This window comes from Spermophilus citellus (genome assembly GCF_964194105.1).
Source record: "Spermophilus citellus genome assembly, chromosome: 2".
Classification (NCBI taxonomy): Eukaryota; Metazoa; Chordata; class Mammalia; order Rodentia; family Sciuridae; genus Spermophilus; species Spermophilus citellus.
Genome location: NC_138183.1, coordinates 85,590,702 through 85,604,801, shown reverse-complemented (window position 1 = coordinate 85,604,801; position 14,100 = coordinate 85,590,702). Strand labels below are relative to the sequence as shown.

At 42.4% G+C, this 14,100-nt stretch overlaps 1 protein-coding gene across 8 annotated transcripts in view; it reads left to right on the top strand.

Moving 5' to 3' along the window:
* Positions 1 to 13,696, top strand: part of TLE1 (TLE family member 1, transcriptional corepressor) — a 91,986-nt gene extending 78,290 nt beyond the window's left edge. For all 8 annotated transcript variants that reach the window (XM_081278499.1, XM_081278495.1, XM_081278498.1 and 5 more), the window contains 6 exons: positions 4,410 to 4,659; positions 6,420 to 6,667; positions 9,750 to 9,897; positions 11,399 to 11,549; positions 12,831 to 12,907; positions 13,053 to 13,696. In XM_081278499.1, coding sequence (XP_081134625.1) covers positions 4,410 to 4,659; positions 6,420 to 6,667; positions 9,750 to 9,897; positions 11,399 to 11,549; positions 12,831 to 12,907; positions 13,053 to 13,160 — 982 coding nt within the window. In that variant the 3' untranslated portion in view covers positions 13,161 to 13,696. The remainder of the gene's footprint in view (positions 1 to 4,409; positions 4,660 to 6,419; positions 6,668 to 9,749; positions 9,898 to 11,398; positions 11,550 to 12,830; positions 12,908 to 13,052) is intronic.
* The last annotated feature ends 404 nt before the right edge of the window (positions 13,697 to 14,100 follow it).

The following is a 14,100-nucleotide window of genomic DNA, read 5'->3' as shown; positions in this document are numbered from 1 at the left end:
CACTGATGACTTTGCTGGTGTCTGACTTTGTGTAAATGCAGTCATACCATGTGTAGTCTTTTGTGTTTGGACTCATTCTGAATTCAGGTTTGAGGGATATTTATAAATACTATAGTTCACCCTTATCTGTAGTTTTCTTACTCATGGTTTCAGTTACCCATGGTCAAGTGCAGTATGAAAGTATTAAGCAGAAGTCCAGAAATAAACAATTTACTCTGTGTGTGTGTGTGTGTGTGTGTGTGTGTGTGTGTGTGTGTGTGTTGGTCCTGGGGATTAAACCCAGAGGTGTTGTACCACTGAGCCACATCCCCAGCCCTTTTTATTTTTTAGTTTTAAAGCAGGGTATCACTAAAAGATTCTGGGCTTGAACTTGGACTCCTCCTGCCTCAGCCTCATGTGTTGCTGGGATTACAGGTGTGCACCTCTGCACCCACTATAATTCACAAGCTTTAAATTGTGTGCATTTCTGAGTAGTGTTATAAAATCTCACACTGTGCTACTCCATCCTGCCTGGAATGTGAATCATCCCCTTGTATGGTGTATCCACACTGTATATGCTACCTGCCCTATAACAATTGATCTCATAACTGCCGTAGTTATCAGATCAATTGTTATAGTACTGCAGTGCTTGTGTTAAGGTAACCTTTATTAGACTTACTAGAGGACCCAAGGCACAAGAGTAGCAATGCTGGCAATTCAGATATACTAAAGAAAAGCTGTGAAGTGCTTCCTCTATGTGGAAAGGCAAAAAGTAAAAAATCTTGAGAAAGATTGCATTCTCATAACTTATATCAGCATGCATTGCTATAATCATTTGATTTTATTATTAATTTTATTAATCCCAATATGCCTCTTTTGAATATTAAACTTTACCATAGGTATGTATGTACAGGGGAATAAAGCACAGTAAGTATATAGAGAGTTCTGTGCTCTCTGATTTTAGGCATCCTCCAGGGGTTTGGAAATGTACCCTCCATGAATAAAGGGGATGACTTACCCCTATCTCTTTATAGATTCCCTTCCTTGATTGTTTTTACTTTTTATAATTCATCAACCAATAGAGAAGTTTCCTTTTCAGACTTCTTTAACATTGTCATAATGTGCCATTAATATGGTCTCTGAGGAGGTTCCTGTTATTTTTGTAGGTGAATAAGTGATGCCTACATCTGATTCACCCCGCTTCTTTTCCTTCCGCTGGATTTCTCCTTGAGACCATCAGCCCTTTGCTTTGTTCTGGTTTGTTCATTCGATGCGGCTCCCCAGCACAGCGGGTGCTGCCTGCTTCCTCAGAGGCCCCCCCTTGACTGATGTATTAACATCCATATGGGTTTCCCCTGGGACAGACAAATGTTCACAGCTTCTGGCAGCAGTTCGCTGCACTGTGAATCAATTTTAAATTGCCTCAGTATGATGATCGCAGACCTCCTGTGCAGTTTAAAGAAGAGGACACCTGGGAGAGAAGTGGGTGTCTTCCAAAGACCAGCATACAGATCTCCCGTCTGTACTTCGTGCATCTATTTTAATCTGGAACATTCAATTCTATAATAAGCAGGGTTCCAGTTGAAGTAAGATAAAATTTTCTTCCCCTGAAAATCTGGGATTACTGAAGGGGCATCTGATGGGAAGTTGGTGCCCACCAGTAGGTGCCCACCTTAACTGATGGTGCACAGAGAGCAGGACCTACCTCCACCTGTGCCATTGCTGTCATAGCAAGGGGACTTTCAGAAGAAGCTCCTCTCTCCTCCTTAGCTATATATACAACCCAGTTGTTTTATTTTGTAGAATCTCACTTGTCATTTCTTCAGCATCACCTAGAAAGTTTGTCACTTTTGCACCCTGGTCATGGTGCCTGATATCTGGTCATAGAGCTAGCCACTGGGCTTCACTCTTCTAGAGCTATCAGGAGTCCAAAATTCTTGTAGGAATAGGATTGATATAATTCCCATACTAAGTGTAATAGCTACCCATTCATCTAATTGTAATATTCATATATTGAAATGTTATGTGAACTTTGTATATTGCTAAGACAACCAAAGAATCCTGCTGGATAAAAACATGAGATTTAGCCTGCCATGGTGGTGCACGCCTATAATCCTAGCAACTCTGGAGGCTGAGGCAGAAGAATGACAAGTTTGAGAGCAGCCTGGGTAACCTAGTGAGACCCCGTCTCAAAGTGAAAGGGCTGGATATGTAACTCAATGGCAGAGTGCTTGAGTAGTACACATGACACCCTGAGTTCAATGCACAGTACCACCACCACCCCCAAAAAAAAGGATGTAATGATTCAGTGATTCAGGCTTTGAGGTATATTGTTTTATATGCATAATTATTTCTCAGAATATTATACATGGTTCCCATGATATGTGCTCATTTTTCAAACCAAGAGTGAGTTATTAGAACCAGTTTTCCAGGAGATAACAGATATAAAAGATTGTGTTTTTTGAAGAATATTAAAGTCCATGTATGTGATATTTTGCTTTTATAAAGGGAATATAATAGCCTGCATTTTATTTCCAAGGAAAAGTATGTGGGTTTAAAGCTTAGGCAAGTAGAGACTTGATATCTTATATATCAATTTTCAATTTTGTACCTGCTAATTTATAGGACAGAATTTGAGTTAGTATTAAAATGAAAATTTTAATGAGTGTAATGCATTCCACTATTGTCATGTATTTAATAAATAAATAAATAAATAATGAAAATTTAAGCTCTGCATTAATACTCATGATGTTTACATATGTAAAGGTGTCAATGACAAGTTCCAGAAAGAACCTAGGCCTAACCAGTGGGGTTGTGAGAAGGAGGAGATTGTACATACTCCATTTAGTGTTTATTGTTTGAACTTCTAGCTGTCCTGGTAATGCCTCAGATAAGACAAGGAAAGTTGTAATGTTCACCTGGGGTATGCAGAATTCTATCCATTGGGAGGTGGAGTTAAAACACTTCTTTTTTCTACCATCCTCTCTCCTGTTTTTGTGCATGTTTTATAATGTCCATAATATTTTCTTTTCTTGGAGCTTAAATAATAATTTAACTCTTGGTATGGAAATAGAAATGTACAACTAGGATTCAGTTCATTTGTTTGTAATGGGGGAAAAAACAACCTTGTAGCTTAAGTAATATAGAAATTATTTCTTTCTCTTTCCTGTAAAAGACACTGCCAGCAGCCCAAGGCAGGTATCAGAGCCCCACGGTTTAACAGGGTCTCTGCATCTATCTTTCTGTTCTCCCTCCCTTAGCAGTTAATTTCCATCTTCAAAGAGACCTTGTGGTCCCAAAAGGCTGCAGGAACTCCAGTCATCTTGCTTGTAGTTCAGGCAATGGGAAGGAACAAGAGAAGAGACCAGGCATACCCTCTCTTTACTTCTTTTTTGTTTACTTTTAAAAAATTGATAAACTTCGGTTTTTAGAATAGTAATTTTAGGTTCACAGCAAAATTGAGCAGAAAGCACAGAGTTCCTTTATGGCCTTCTCTCACCTGTATTTCAAATGAAAAACTTAGGTGAAATGACACCCAGCAGCTTCTGTCCACACCTCATTGGTCCAGATATGGGCACTACCTGGCCAGAGCAGAGCTGGGAAGAGCAGTCTTAGCTGGGAGCTCTGCTGCCTGAGGCTAAACGGGTTAGTGATGAAGGTAGGCAAGGGAGATTGTTAAATAGGAAACCTAAAATCTCTATCGCACATAAGTCTTTAAAACAAACGAAACAAAAGTCTTACTGGGAGCAGTGGCATGTGCCATGATCCCACTGAGCCCAGCAGTTTAGAGACCAGCCTGGGTAACATAGCAAGACCTACTTTAAAAAATTATTTAAGTAAATCTCTCGTCACAGAGCCACTTGATGTAAGAGAATCTCTTTTTGGTTATTTAGAAATAGTTTGAGCCTCAGCTTTAAATGAGTGTGTTTTAAAAGTTGTTTTGTTGTTGTTGTTGTTGATTAGCATTGAAATACATGACTTACTATGTGTAGTTATGAGTTCTTAAGGGCTTCGTTTTAAACCCTGAAAATGATCATTTTAAATCATACTAAGAAATCATACAATTATATGAGATACATGGGAGGGGATATTTTATGCTAATTTGGAAGCACATTGTTTTATAATGTGATTTGACAGAATGCTTTATAGAATGGGTAAGCACAGTGTTTTAGTCTTAAATTTTTTTTTTTTTTTTTTAAATAGAGTTCAAGAGAAGTTTCTTTTGGCACGTCCTAGATTCCAGCTATCATTTATTTTAGATGTGTTCCATCAGTAAGGGCTTCAACTCGAATTGATTTCAAAAGGGGAACCATCCCAAGGGAAGCTTTGCTGTTCGTTGCCTTCCTTCTAGAGCAGAGCCGGGGTCATGACTGATTCCTTCACACTCAGTGTGTTTTCTCTCTTCTCTCCAATTCTCCCCTCTCCAAAAGTGCCTACTCCTTCCACGTCACTGCAGATGGTCAGATGCAGCCTGTGCCCTTTCCCCCCGATGCCCTCATTGGACCTGGAATCCCCCGACACGCTCGCCAGATCAACACCCTCAACCATGGGGAGGTGGTGTGTGCAGTGACCATCAGCAACCCCACGAGGCACGTGTACACCGGTGGCAAGGGCTGTGTCAAGGTCTGGGACATCAGCCACCCTGGCAACAAGAGCCCTGTCTCTCAGCTTGACTGTCTGGTGAGTGAGCAGGAACTGGTGCACAAGGGTAATTTCTCCCCCGAGACTCAATAAGGAAATCGCTGTCCAGGCCTGGGTTTTATTCCCATTAGGAGGAAATGGAAGCCCCTTCTGTTTCCTGTGTTAGCTGTATAACCCCCCACCCCTCCCTTAAAAGTGAAGGTTTCATTTGTTGCTGTTGCTGTGGTTAGAGCCCAGTGTTGATGGATTTCTTTTTTAAACTATTTTACAGTGGGTTTGCAGAAAGCTGTCCTTGTGTAGCTGTGTATTATAAAGGGGGGTTTTCCAGTGAGTGCAAGAAAACACAGTGAGGCCTGGACTCTGATCCCTGCAATCCATTCCACTTTTAATTTCCCTACAGCCTTCAAATAAATATTGAATAGTAAACATTGGATAATGTGGCATGAAAGCCATTCTGAACAGGGTCTGTGTTGTTAGGGAGAGCTGGAGAGCTGGTTTGGTTTCACTACCTTAAGTTCAGGAAAGGGCTGAGGGAGACACTGCAGGGGATCAGGGTGTCAGGCAAACAGGAGCAATAGGAACATTTTTACAGGGCACATAAGCCAGCGTCTGAGGATGCCAGTTTGCATTTTTCTGGGACATAGACACTCTAGGACATATTCTGGTCTCTAAAGTGTAACCCTAGGATTTACAGACCTTATTTTTATACCATTGCCCTTACGCACACTGTCAACTGGGCTGCCCTGCTTTGCCCATCCAGAATGATGTCAACCTGCCTTCCACCATCTCAGATGGCTCAGTTTACCCACTCCCTACCTGACTGGAAGAGTGTAAGCATTCCAGAGCCAGTGTTTCCAAAAAGCAGAGTGGCAGTGTCTTTGAGATACACAGACTTGGGGTAGTTATTACTGTATTTTTTAAATCAGACAATGTAAAAATATCTCCTGTGGAGGGAGGAGGAGTGGGAACATTTAGGTTAATTTCAGGGCATGAAATCGACCAAATGATGTCACATACGTGTACATATATATCACACTGAATTCCACTAGTATGTGTAATTATAATACACCAAGAAAATTTTAAGACAAAGACCTCCTTTAATGAAACTTACACTTCAACATATTCTGTAGTAGTAGGAGTTATTCTCTTTTAAAGTTGGTGCTTAAAGTTTCTCTGATCTTTGAAAGACAGGCCACTTTTAAGCATATCCATTGGGATTCGAGTTGGAGGATAGCACATCCATTGAGGTTCTAGAGGTGGATCATATTAGGCCCTTTTTTATACATGTTGGGTTGATGGCATGATGCCTTCTTGGACTGATTTCCTGGGCTTTTGGATTGAGGGGCTCACACATGGATAGCAAGCTATGTTACAATTAGAGAAAGCAGCTGTTAACATTTTTAAGATCCTCTGACTAAGAAAGATATAGTTAAGAATAATGGAAACGAGAACATGCACAGTGGGTCTGCATTTTTTTCCAAACAGAGGGGAAGAGGTAAATGATTGATTGACCAGATTCAAAAGTGGTTTCTGGGTGTAGCAGTGCCTTACCACCTGGTTACTTTCAGGGCTTTCTGAGGCAGGGAGTCAGGAACAGTGATCTGACATCACACATGACTGAGCAAGCCTATGAATTTGTTTGGAAGGGGACAGTGGCAGTTGGGCCCTTATATTTACTATAGAAATGGGAGTCTGTGAAATGCCACTCTGAAGTCAAAACCCATGATAGCAGTTAGTGAACGCGGCACTGTTATTGCTTGGTAATGCATCATAGCAATTGAATTATGTTTATTTCACAGAATAGAGATAATTATATCCGTTCGTGTAAATTGCTCCCTGATGGCTGCACTCTCATTGTGGGAGGGGAAGCCAGCACTCTTTCCATTTGGGACCTGGCTGCTCCAACCCCTCGCATCAAGGCAGAGTTGACATCGTCGGCCCCTGCCTGCTATGCCCTGGCCATCAGCCCTGACTCCAAGGTCTGCTTCTCATGCTGCAGTGATGGCAACATCGCCGTGTGGGACCTACACAACCAGACACTTGTGAGGTGAGCACCAGCGGTTTCCTCAGGGAGGAGTGGATGGCCTCAGGAGAAGGCCCCTCTGCGCCTCTGCTTCTCTGGCTGCCCCCAGGCAGCAGTCCATCTGTGAAGAGCCTACTGTGTGCCAGGTGTGGAGCTAGATGCTCCGGGGAACTTTTGGTCCTGGTGCTGTGCTGGATGATGACCACGACTTCATCCTTTTCTTGTTCCTATTCTTCAGTGGGCATACAGAAGCCAAGTTTAGCTTTTGCCAAGGGGTGGTATAATAGCATAACATGAATTACATAGAAGCATGAAGGGCTCTCAATTCTAGATGTTTTTGGCCTTGTCTAGAACCTTGTTTATGCAAACAGAAGTCAACTGATAAGATAACCAAAAAAAAAAAAAAAAGAGTCAACAAAAGGACATCAGAAAGGAAAAAAGGAGAGTCCATGAATTGAATCCACAAAATGGTTTTAAAATATCCATGTTTCTCAATAAGTAAATAAAAGACTTGTTTAGGGGTCCTTCCACTCAGGAGTGAACAGGGCTCTGCTTGCTTCCTGGAATCTGCCCTCCTCACCCTGGCAACTGCTGTGGCTCGGCTGCCCTGGCTGGTGCTCACACAGAAGCATTACGGGAAAGTCTTCTAAAAGTAAAGCACTAACAAAACATCAATGGTAGAAGTCCGGGTGTGCTTGGCTTTTTGCCACATTTTATCTGTGCTCAGAAACCATCTTGTTCATGCTGTGGTTTTAGGCCTGTGGCTCATTAGGCTGGCCCCCTCTAATGCTTTTGGTTGTGTGTGTGCACAGAAAAGGGATGACCCAGAGACATCATCGAAGCAGCGCACTCTTTCTTTAAACCTTCTTGTAGAAACCCAGTGTCACCAAGCCCAGCTTTGTCTCTGCATGCGAATGACATTTCTGACATAGTGCAGAGTGAGCAAAATGGACTTGTGGAGCTGGAGCCCAAAGCCCCTTTTAGCCTAGCTACAGTTACTTGGTTTAAATTTTTTTTTTCCTTCCTCCTTTTCTCCCTCCCTCCCAAATTCAAATTGTAAGCACTTTTCAGATATTAGCCCATTTAGTTCTCATAACATCTGCACTGCTGTTCTCCACATTTTGTAGATGAAAAACCTGACGTACAGAGTTATTTGCCATGGGTCACACAGTCAGATATGGAAGAGCTGAAATTGGAGCCCAGACATCCTGCTCTCCTGTCTGTGCCCAGAACCCCTGCTCTGTGCTGGCTCTCTTGAAGTCAGTGCCTATTAGATGTAAGAGGGTAGGGCTCGACACATCTCTTTCTCAATTTGGACTGACTGCATGTGACTGCTGTGTGTGACAGGGCAATGAAGAATCTTTGTGCGCCTGTGACCCTGCACATTCTGCCTTCTGGTCTGGTAGCTTGGGAGTAATGTGGAGATATTCTCTTGGAGGGTGGTAGGATGGAGGAACATCCATTGGGGGCTGTGAGTTGATAGAGAGTGATATTTAGGGTGAAGGATTAAACATTTGCTGAGTTGAAGAGATGAAAAGAAGTCAGACTGGAGGGAAGAGGGAATCCCTGAATTGCCAAAACAGTTTGAAGGAAAGAAACACAGGCAAGGCAGTGCCTGTGGGACTTGTAGGGGGGACTTGGAGGAGTACTGGCCTGGTTGGGATGCTGTGCCTGGCTACAGTGGGGGAAAGATTTGGGGCATGTGGGAAAAGAGGTCCTGGGACAAGTGTAGACATTCAGAATAGCTTATAGAGGGTAAATTTTTTGAAATAATGGTTCTCGTCTTGGCTCAGGGCAACAGTGGTAATTTTTCCTTCCCTTATACTCTTTCAAATTCCAAGCTCATCTTAAAAGTTTGGACCTCTGAGTGGGTGCAGTAGCATACACCTGTAATCCCAGCAATTTGAGAAGCGGAGGCAAGAAGATTGCAAGTTCAAGGTCAGCCACAGCTACTTAGTGAGGCCCTGTCTCAAAATAAAAAGGACTGGGGATGTAGCTCACTGGTAGAATGCTCCTGGATTCAATACTCAGTACCCACCCCACCCCCGCTGCCCACCTCCCCCCCCCCCCAAAAAAAAGAATTTGGAGCTCGGTGGGAATAATTAGGTTTGCATCCTAGAGGAAGAAAAGGCATGGAAACCTTCTTCTGAATGTCAGAATTCCCAAGCACTTCTTTGTCAGGTCTTGCCAGGTTCTGAAGGTGGATCGTGATCTGTCCTGGCCACTTCTGCCAACTCCCTCTCAGCATGCAGAACCAAGTCCCTGATAGTCACCATCATGGACCACCAGCCTTGGTGACCTCCCCATAGCAGGTCCCACCTGTTGCCTTATATGCCACTTGTGCTCAGCAAATCCCTTTCCTAGTTGTTTTTGGTGGTGCTTTTTGAATGCTGTATGAGATTTTCCTGTCATGAAAAACCTTGTGCTCAGCTTGAAGACAAGGTCTTGCCAAAGTGTCCACCAATCTGCCTCCGTGATTATTTTGGTCTCTGCCCTGTGCCTCCGAGGTCAGGACGCCAGCATGACCCTTTGTTTCTGGGAGTCCAGATTTCCTAACACAGGGCTCTTTTTAATTCAGAAAGCAAGGTTGAGCAAACAGGTGATCTCATGGTTTGCTGGGAGGAAGGGCATTGCCGTGTTGATTTGCTCACTGAATGAGGATACTTCTGTCCCAGTGCTTACAAGGTAGCCACTTTCCTGGATTCAAGTTTCACCACTGAAGTACGGTACCTTAATCTTTCCTTAAGGCATACACTTGAGATTTTGTGTGTTTGTCCTTTGTTTTCTTTTAACACTTAAACACTTTCCAGAGCTGGGAGGAGTTTTCTCTTCTAGACAGATTTCATCAAAGAAGCCATAGTAGCATATTTGACTTCTGGGTAGCAACCTCCAATGGCAGTGCATTTGTTTAGCCCTTGGATTGTGAAAAAAGAAAATAAAATCTGCAGGTGCTGTTTCCTTTCCTCCTCAGGGGAAGGTTAGTTTGATCTTACACATCAGCAGACACTGACGAGATGACATACAGAGAGTCCAAAACTAACAACACAACAGTGTTTACCTTGAGCTCTGGCAGGAAATCATTATTCAATCTGGTTTGTTTTATCAGGCAATTCCAGGGCCACACAGACGGAGCCAGCTGTATTGATATATCTAACGATGGCACCAAGCTCTGGACGGGAGGTTTGGACAACACAGTCAGGTCCTGGGACCTGCGCGAGGGGCGGCAGCTGCAGCAGCATGACTTCACCTCACAGGTGACGACTGGCTTTCACTTGCCCTGGAATCTCTGAGGTGGCCTGTGTGGGACATCCTTCCCACCCCAGGATGATGGCAGTAGGACAAACAGATCGGGGTTAAATCTGAGAGAACTGATTCAAATAAACAAATAAAAACCCCCCTGAAACTCCTCAAGTGGCTTCTAAAATCCTGTGGAACTGCTTTATTTCCAGATGTGTTTGTTTAGGGAATTCATACAGTGAAGACTATATCCAGCTCTGCTGGTGTGTGGTACCTATTCTGACCATCTAATGTGGAGTGAGAGATGATTATTTGATTCTCATTTAAATAGAGCTTGAAGAATATTCAGGGTAGGGAAAGTCACAACAGCTCTGAAAGTTCATTCATTTGCCCTACATCAAGGAGCCTTAAAAAGTGTAGTAGGCCAGGCACAGTGGCACATGCCTGTAATTCCAGCAACTTAGGAACCTGAGGAAGGAGAATCTCAAGTTCAAGGCCTGCTGGCAACTTAGTAAAACCTTGTCCTCGAATAAAAAAGGCTGGAGAGATGTAGCTGAGTGGTTAAGTGCCCATTGGTTCAATCCCCGGTACTTTATTTAAAAAAAAAAAAAAAAAAATGCAGCATTATCTCAGTGGATGCCCATCTTATTACTTATCCTATGAAAAATGGACTCATGGCCAGCTAGATTTATAGAGTTTTGAAATAATATAAAAATGGCAACTTTGTGGATTGTGGAAAGTAGTTTTTTGAGTGTCTGGCTCTAGAATTGTTTTGGGTTAAGAGTGTGCTTGCCATTTTAAGTGCTTTCTGCTGGTAGAATTGTTCTTTTGATCATTACTTGGTACTTTCAGACCCTTTTTTGGCATTAAAATAATGCAGCCCAGAAAAATAGGACTCCTAACACATTTTATGTTTCTATTAATATTTTGTTGATTTTTTTTTCACAATCTTCCCTGTGGTACCCTTTCCTTATATCCTAATAAGTAGGATATTATTTTTGACTTCTCCTTTTTTAAAAAAAGATTATGGAAATTTTCAAATTTATACAAATATATAAAGTGTTCAAATGTATCTGAAAATACAGAGTACTGTTTGTAGATGCTTATCCTTCAGCTTTGGTGGTTATCAGTTCATGGCCAGTCTTGTCACTCTGTCATCCTCACCCCAAGCACAGTAAATTCTAGATGTCATTTTATCCCTGAGTATTTCCATCAGTGACTCTAAAAAGATAGGGATGGCTTTAAAACACACAAACAGATGCCACTATTATTAAGAATAATTCCTTAATTTCATCACGTATGAGGGAAGTGTTCAAAGTTTTCCAGCTGTTCCATGAAGGTTTTTGACACTTGGTTCGTCTGGGCTGGGTCTCTTGTCCTTGTCCACTTTCCCACAGTCTGGATTTGGCTGATCCCCTCTCGTCCTTACTCCTGCTCCCCCCACCCCTTTCTGGTTGCCTTTTCACTTCCTAAGTTTATTGAGCAAAATAATCAGTGACCCTGTTCTGCTTCTTACAGATCTTCTCCCTGGGATACTGCCCAACTGGGGAGTGGCTAGCTGTGGGCATGGAGAGCAGCAACGTGGAAGTGCTGCATGTGAACAAGCCTGACAAGTACCAGCTGCATCTCCACGAGAGCTGTGTGCTGTCCCTCAAATTTGCTTATTGTGGTGAGTTCCACTGAAAGGAAACTGGAGGTCATTGATAGCCTAAATGGAAAATACTTCTAAAAAAAATCTGGTTAGAGATCCTATCTGGAAAAAATGTTGTTCTCCGAGCAGCTGGATGCAATAATTCTATTGTTTTAATATGTTCCTCCAAGCATGGTAATGTCTGTTTCAGTCTGTTTTGCTAATTTGAGAAAAGTCAGCAGGAGATGAAATTGCCTAATACAAGGTTTGGACACATACTTGTTTTGAGTGGGGGTGTGGGGCAATTGTTACCACTCTGCATGCAGAAGGGCAGGCAGGAATCTTTAGAAGAATCGGTCAGGAACAGTGGAAGTCATTGTGAACTGGCCAAGATGAGGAACCCAGGGTTAAAAAAGGGGGATTTTTAGCTATACCTTCATTCTTCCATGTTACATCGAGGAGAAAAGTTCATGTGGAGACTGTACTTGTGCTCTGGGTGGATAGGTGAAAGGATAAAGAGATTAGTTAGCTGAGCACAATCTATATGCTGTATAACATGACTGGCATTTTACAAAAGTTCAACATTTGGGGCAGGGTGTTAGGCAGTATTGGGAGTTGAACCCAGGGTCTCATGACTGCTGAGACTCATACCCAGATCTGGTTTTTTTTTTTTTTTTTTTTTTTTTTGGAAAGAGAGAGAGAGAATTTTAATATTTATTTTTTAGTTTTCAGCAGACATACCATCTTTGTTTGTATGTGGTGCTGAGGATCGAACCTGGGCCGCACGCATGCCAGGCGAGAGCGCTACCGCTTGAGGCACATCCCCAGCCCCCAGATCTGTTTTATTTTAAATTTTGAGACAGGGTTTTGCTGAGTTGCTTGGGGCCTTATTGAGTGGTTGAGGCTGGTCTTGAATTTACAATCTCCTGCCTTGGCCTTCCAGGTCACTAGGATTATAGAAGTGTGCCACTGTGCCCTATTAAATTCAATATTTAATTCTTTGCAATCCCGTTTAGTCATGAGGGGACTGTCCAAAGTGAAACAACTTCACTGATTCAATATTTGAGGGGCTACTATGTGTTGAATATGGTCGTACAAGTCGTGTCCAGTGACTAATGAGGTTGTCACCCCTCTTCTACTGGGATCATACAGATAATTCACTAGGGAGCTCAGATTTAAAACCTCTACTCAGGTCATAGACCAGTTCTTTGGATATGATTATTCATGCAATAGCAGTGCTCTGTTTGATTAAGTTCAAGGTGCCAACACTATTATAGGAATTTTATTTGTTAAAAACTACGTGTTTTTTGTTAATTCTAGGTAAGTGGTTTGTGAGTACTGGAAAAGATAACCTCCTCAATGCTTGGCGAACCCCCTATGGAGCCAGTATATTCCAGGTATGTAAAAACTCCTTACCTAGTAGAATGGCAATTCGACAACAACGTCACCTGTGAAACCAGAAGTGAAGGAACCATGGAGGGAGCAGGGCCCCTTTGTACCCAAGTTCCACATTAAACACTTGCCCATTGTTTTCTCTTCCAGTCCAAAGAGTCCTCGTCAGTGCTCAGCTGTGACATCTCTGTGGATGATAAATACATAGTCACTGGCTCAGGGGATAAGAAGGCCACAGTCTATGAAGTCATCTACTGAAAACATGTGATTTAACGTTTATAGTTGAATTGGGCCAAAATGTTTTGAATTTGTAGAAATAGAAAAGTTGTAACTTTAAAAGAACACACACACACACACACACACACACACACACACACACACAGACCTGTTTCCAAACCTTGACACAAAACTACTTTGAGTCTACAAAGAGGAGGCAACAACTCCGTCAACAGAAGGTCGCCTACCTAGACCAAATGGAGCACTGCGACCAGCTGGACAGAGGGGCCAAGGGGCGTAGGACTGAGGAACGGAATCTGCCAACCTGAGCTGCAGTCGGTTCTCGTCTCGATGGAGGATCTGTTGCCCACACCTGGCCTGAGAGAGATTTCCTTCCTGTCCTTGCACTTCACCTTGCGTTCCGTCCTTTGTAGAGCAGTGGTGTCTCCAATGAACTTGTTTCCTGGTTTTGCATCTTGTGAAATGTTTTTTTGTATTTTTGTTGAAGGTTAAACATTTGTATAAATTGTAAATATATTTGGTTTAATACAGTAAAGCCTTTAGTACCAATAAGTGGTTCTCCTTCTCCTTCTTTACTGTTGTTAATCAAAGCTTTGGGATTATCCACGTGGGTTTGATAAGTAGAGTCCATACATTTGTAGAAGAAGTTTGAAAATGTGTTTCTTTCTTCGTGCGTTTGGTTGTGGACTCCTGCTCGTGAAAACAGAACCCATCAAACGCTTCTGACTTTCTGGAAACTCGAGTAAGAATTGTGAGCAACTGAAGGTATATTAATGGCAATTTAATTTAGGAAACCACAGTTACTTACTCTTCAAGAGTCTTTTTTGTTTGTTGTTATGAAACTTTTGTGCTTCAAGGTCACAAATTAAGGTCTACTTTTTCCTGGTGATTCATTGGATGGCAGAATATCTCTTTTCTCTGGAAAGTTCCATCTTTTCAAATCTCTATTTTATGTCTTCAT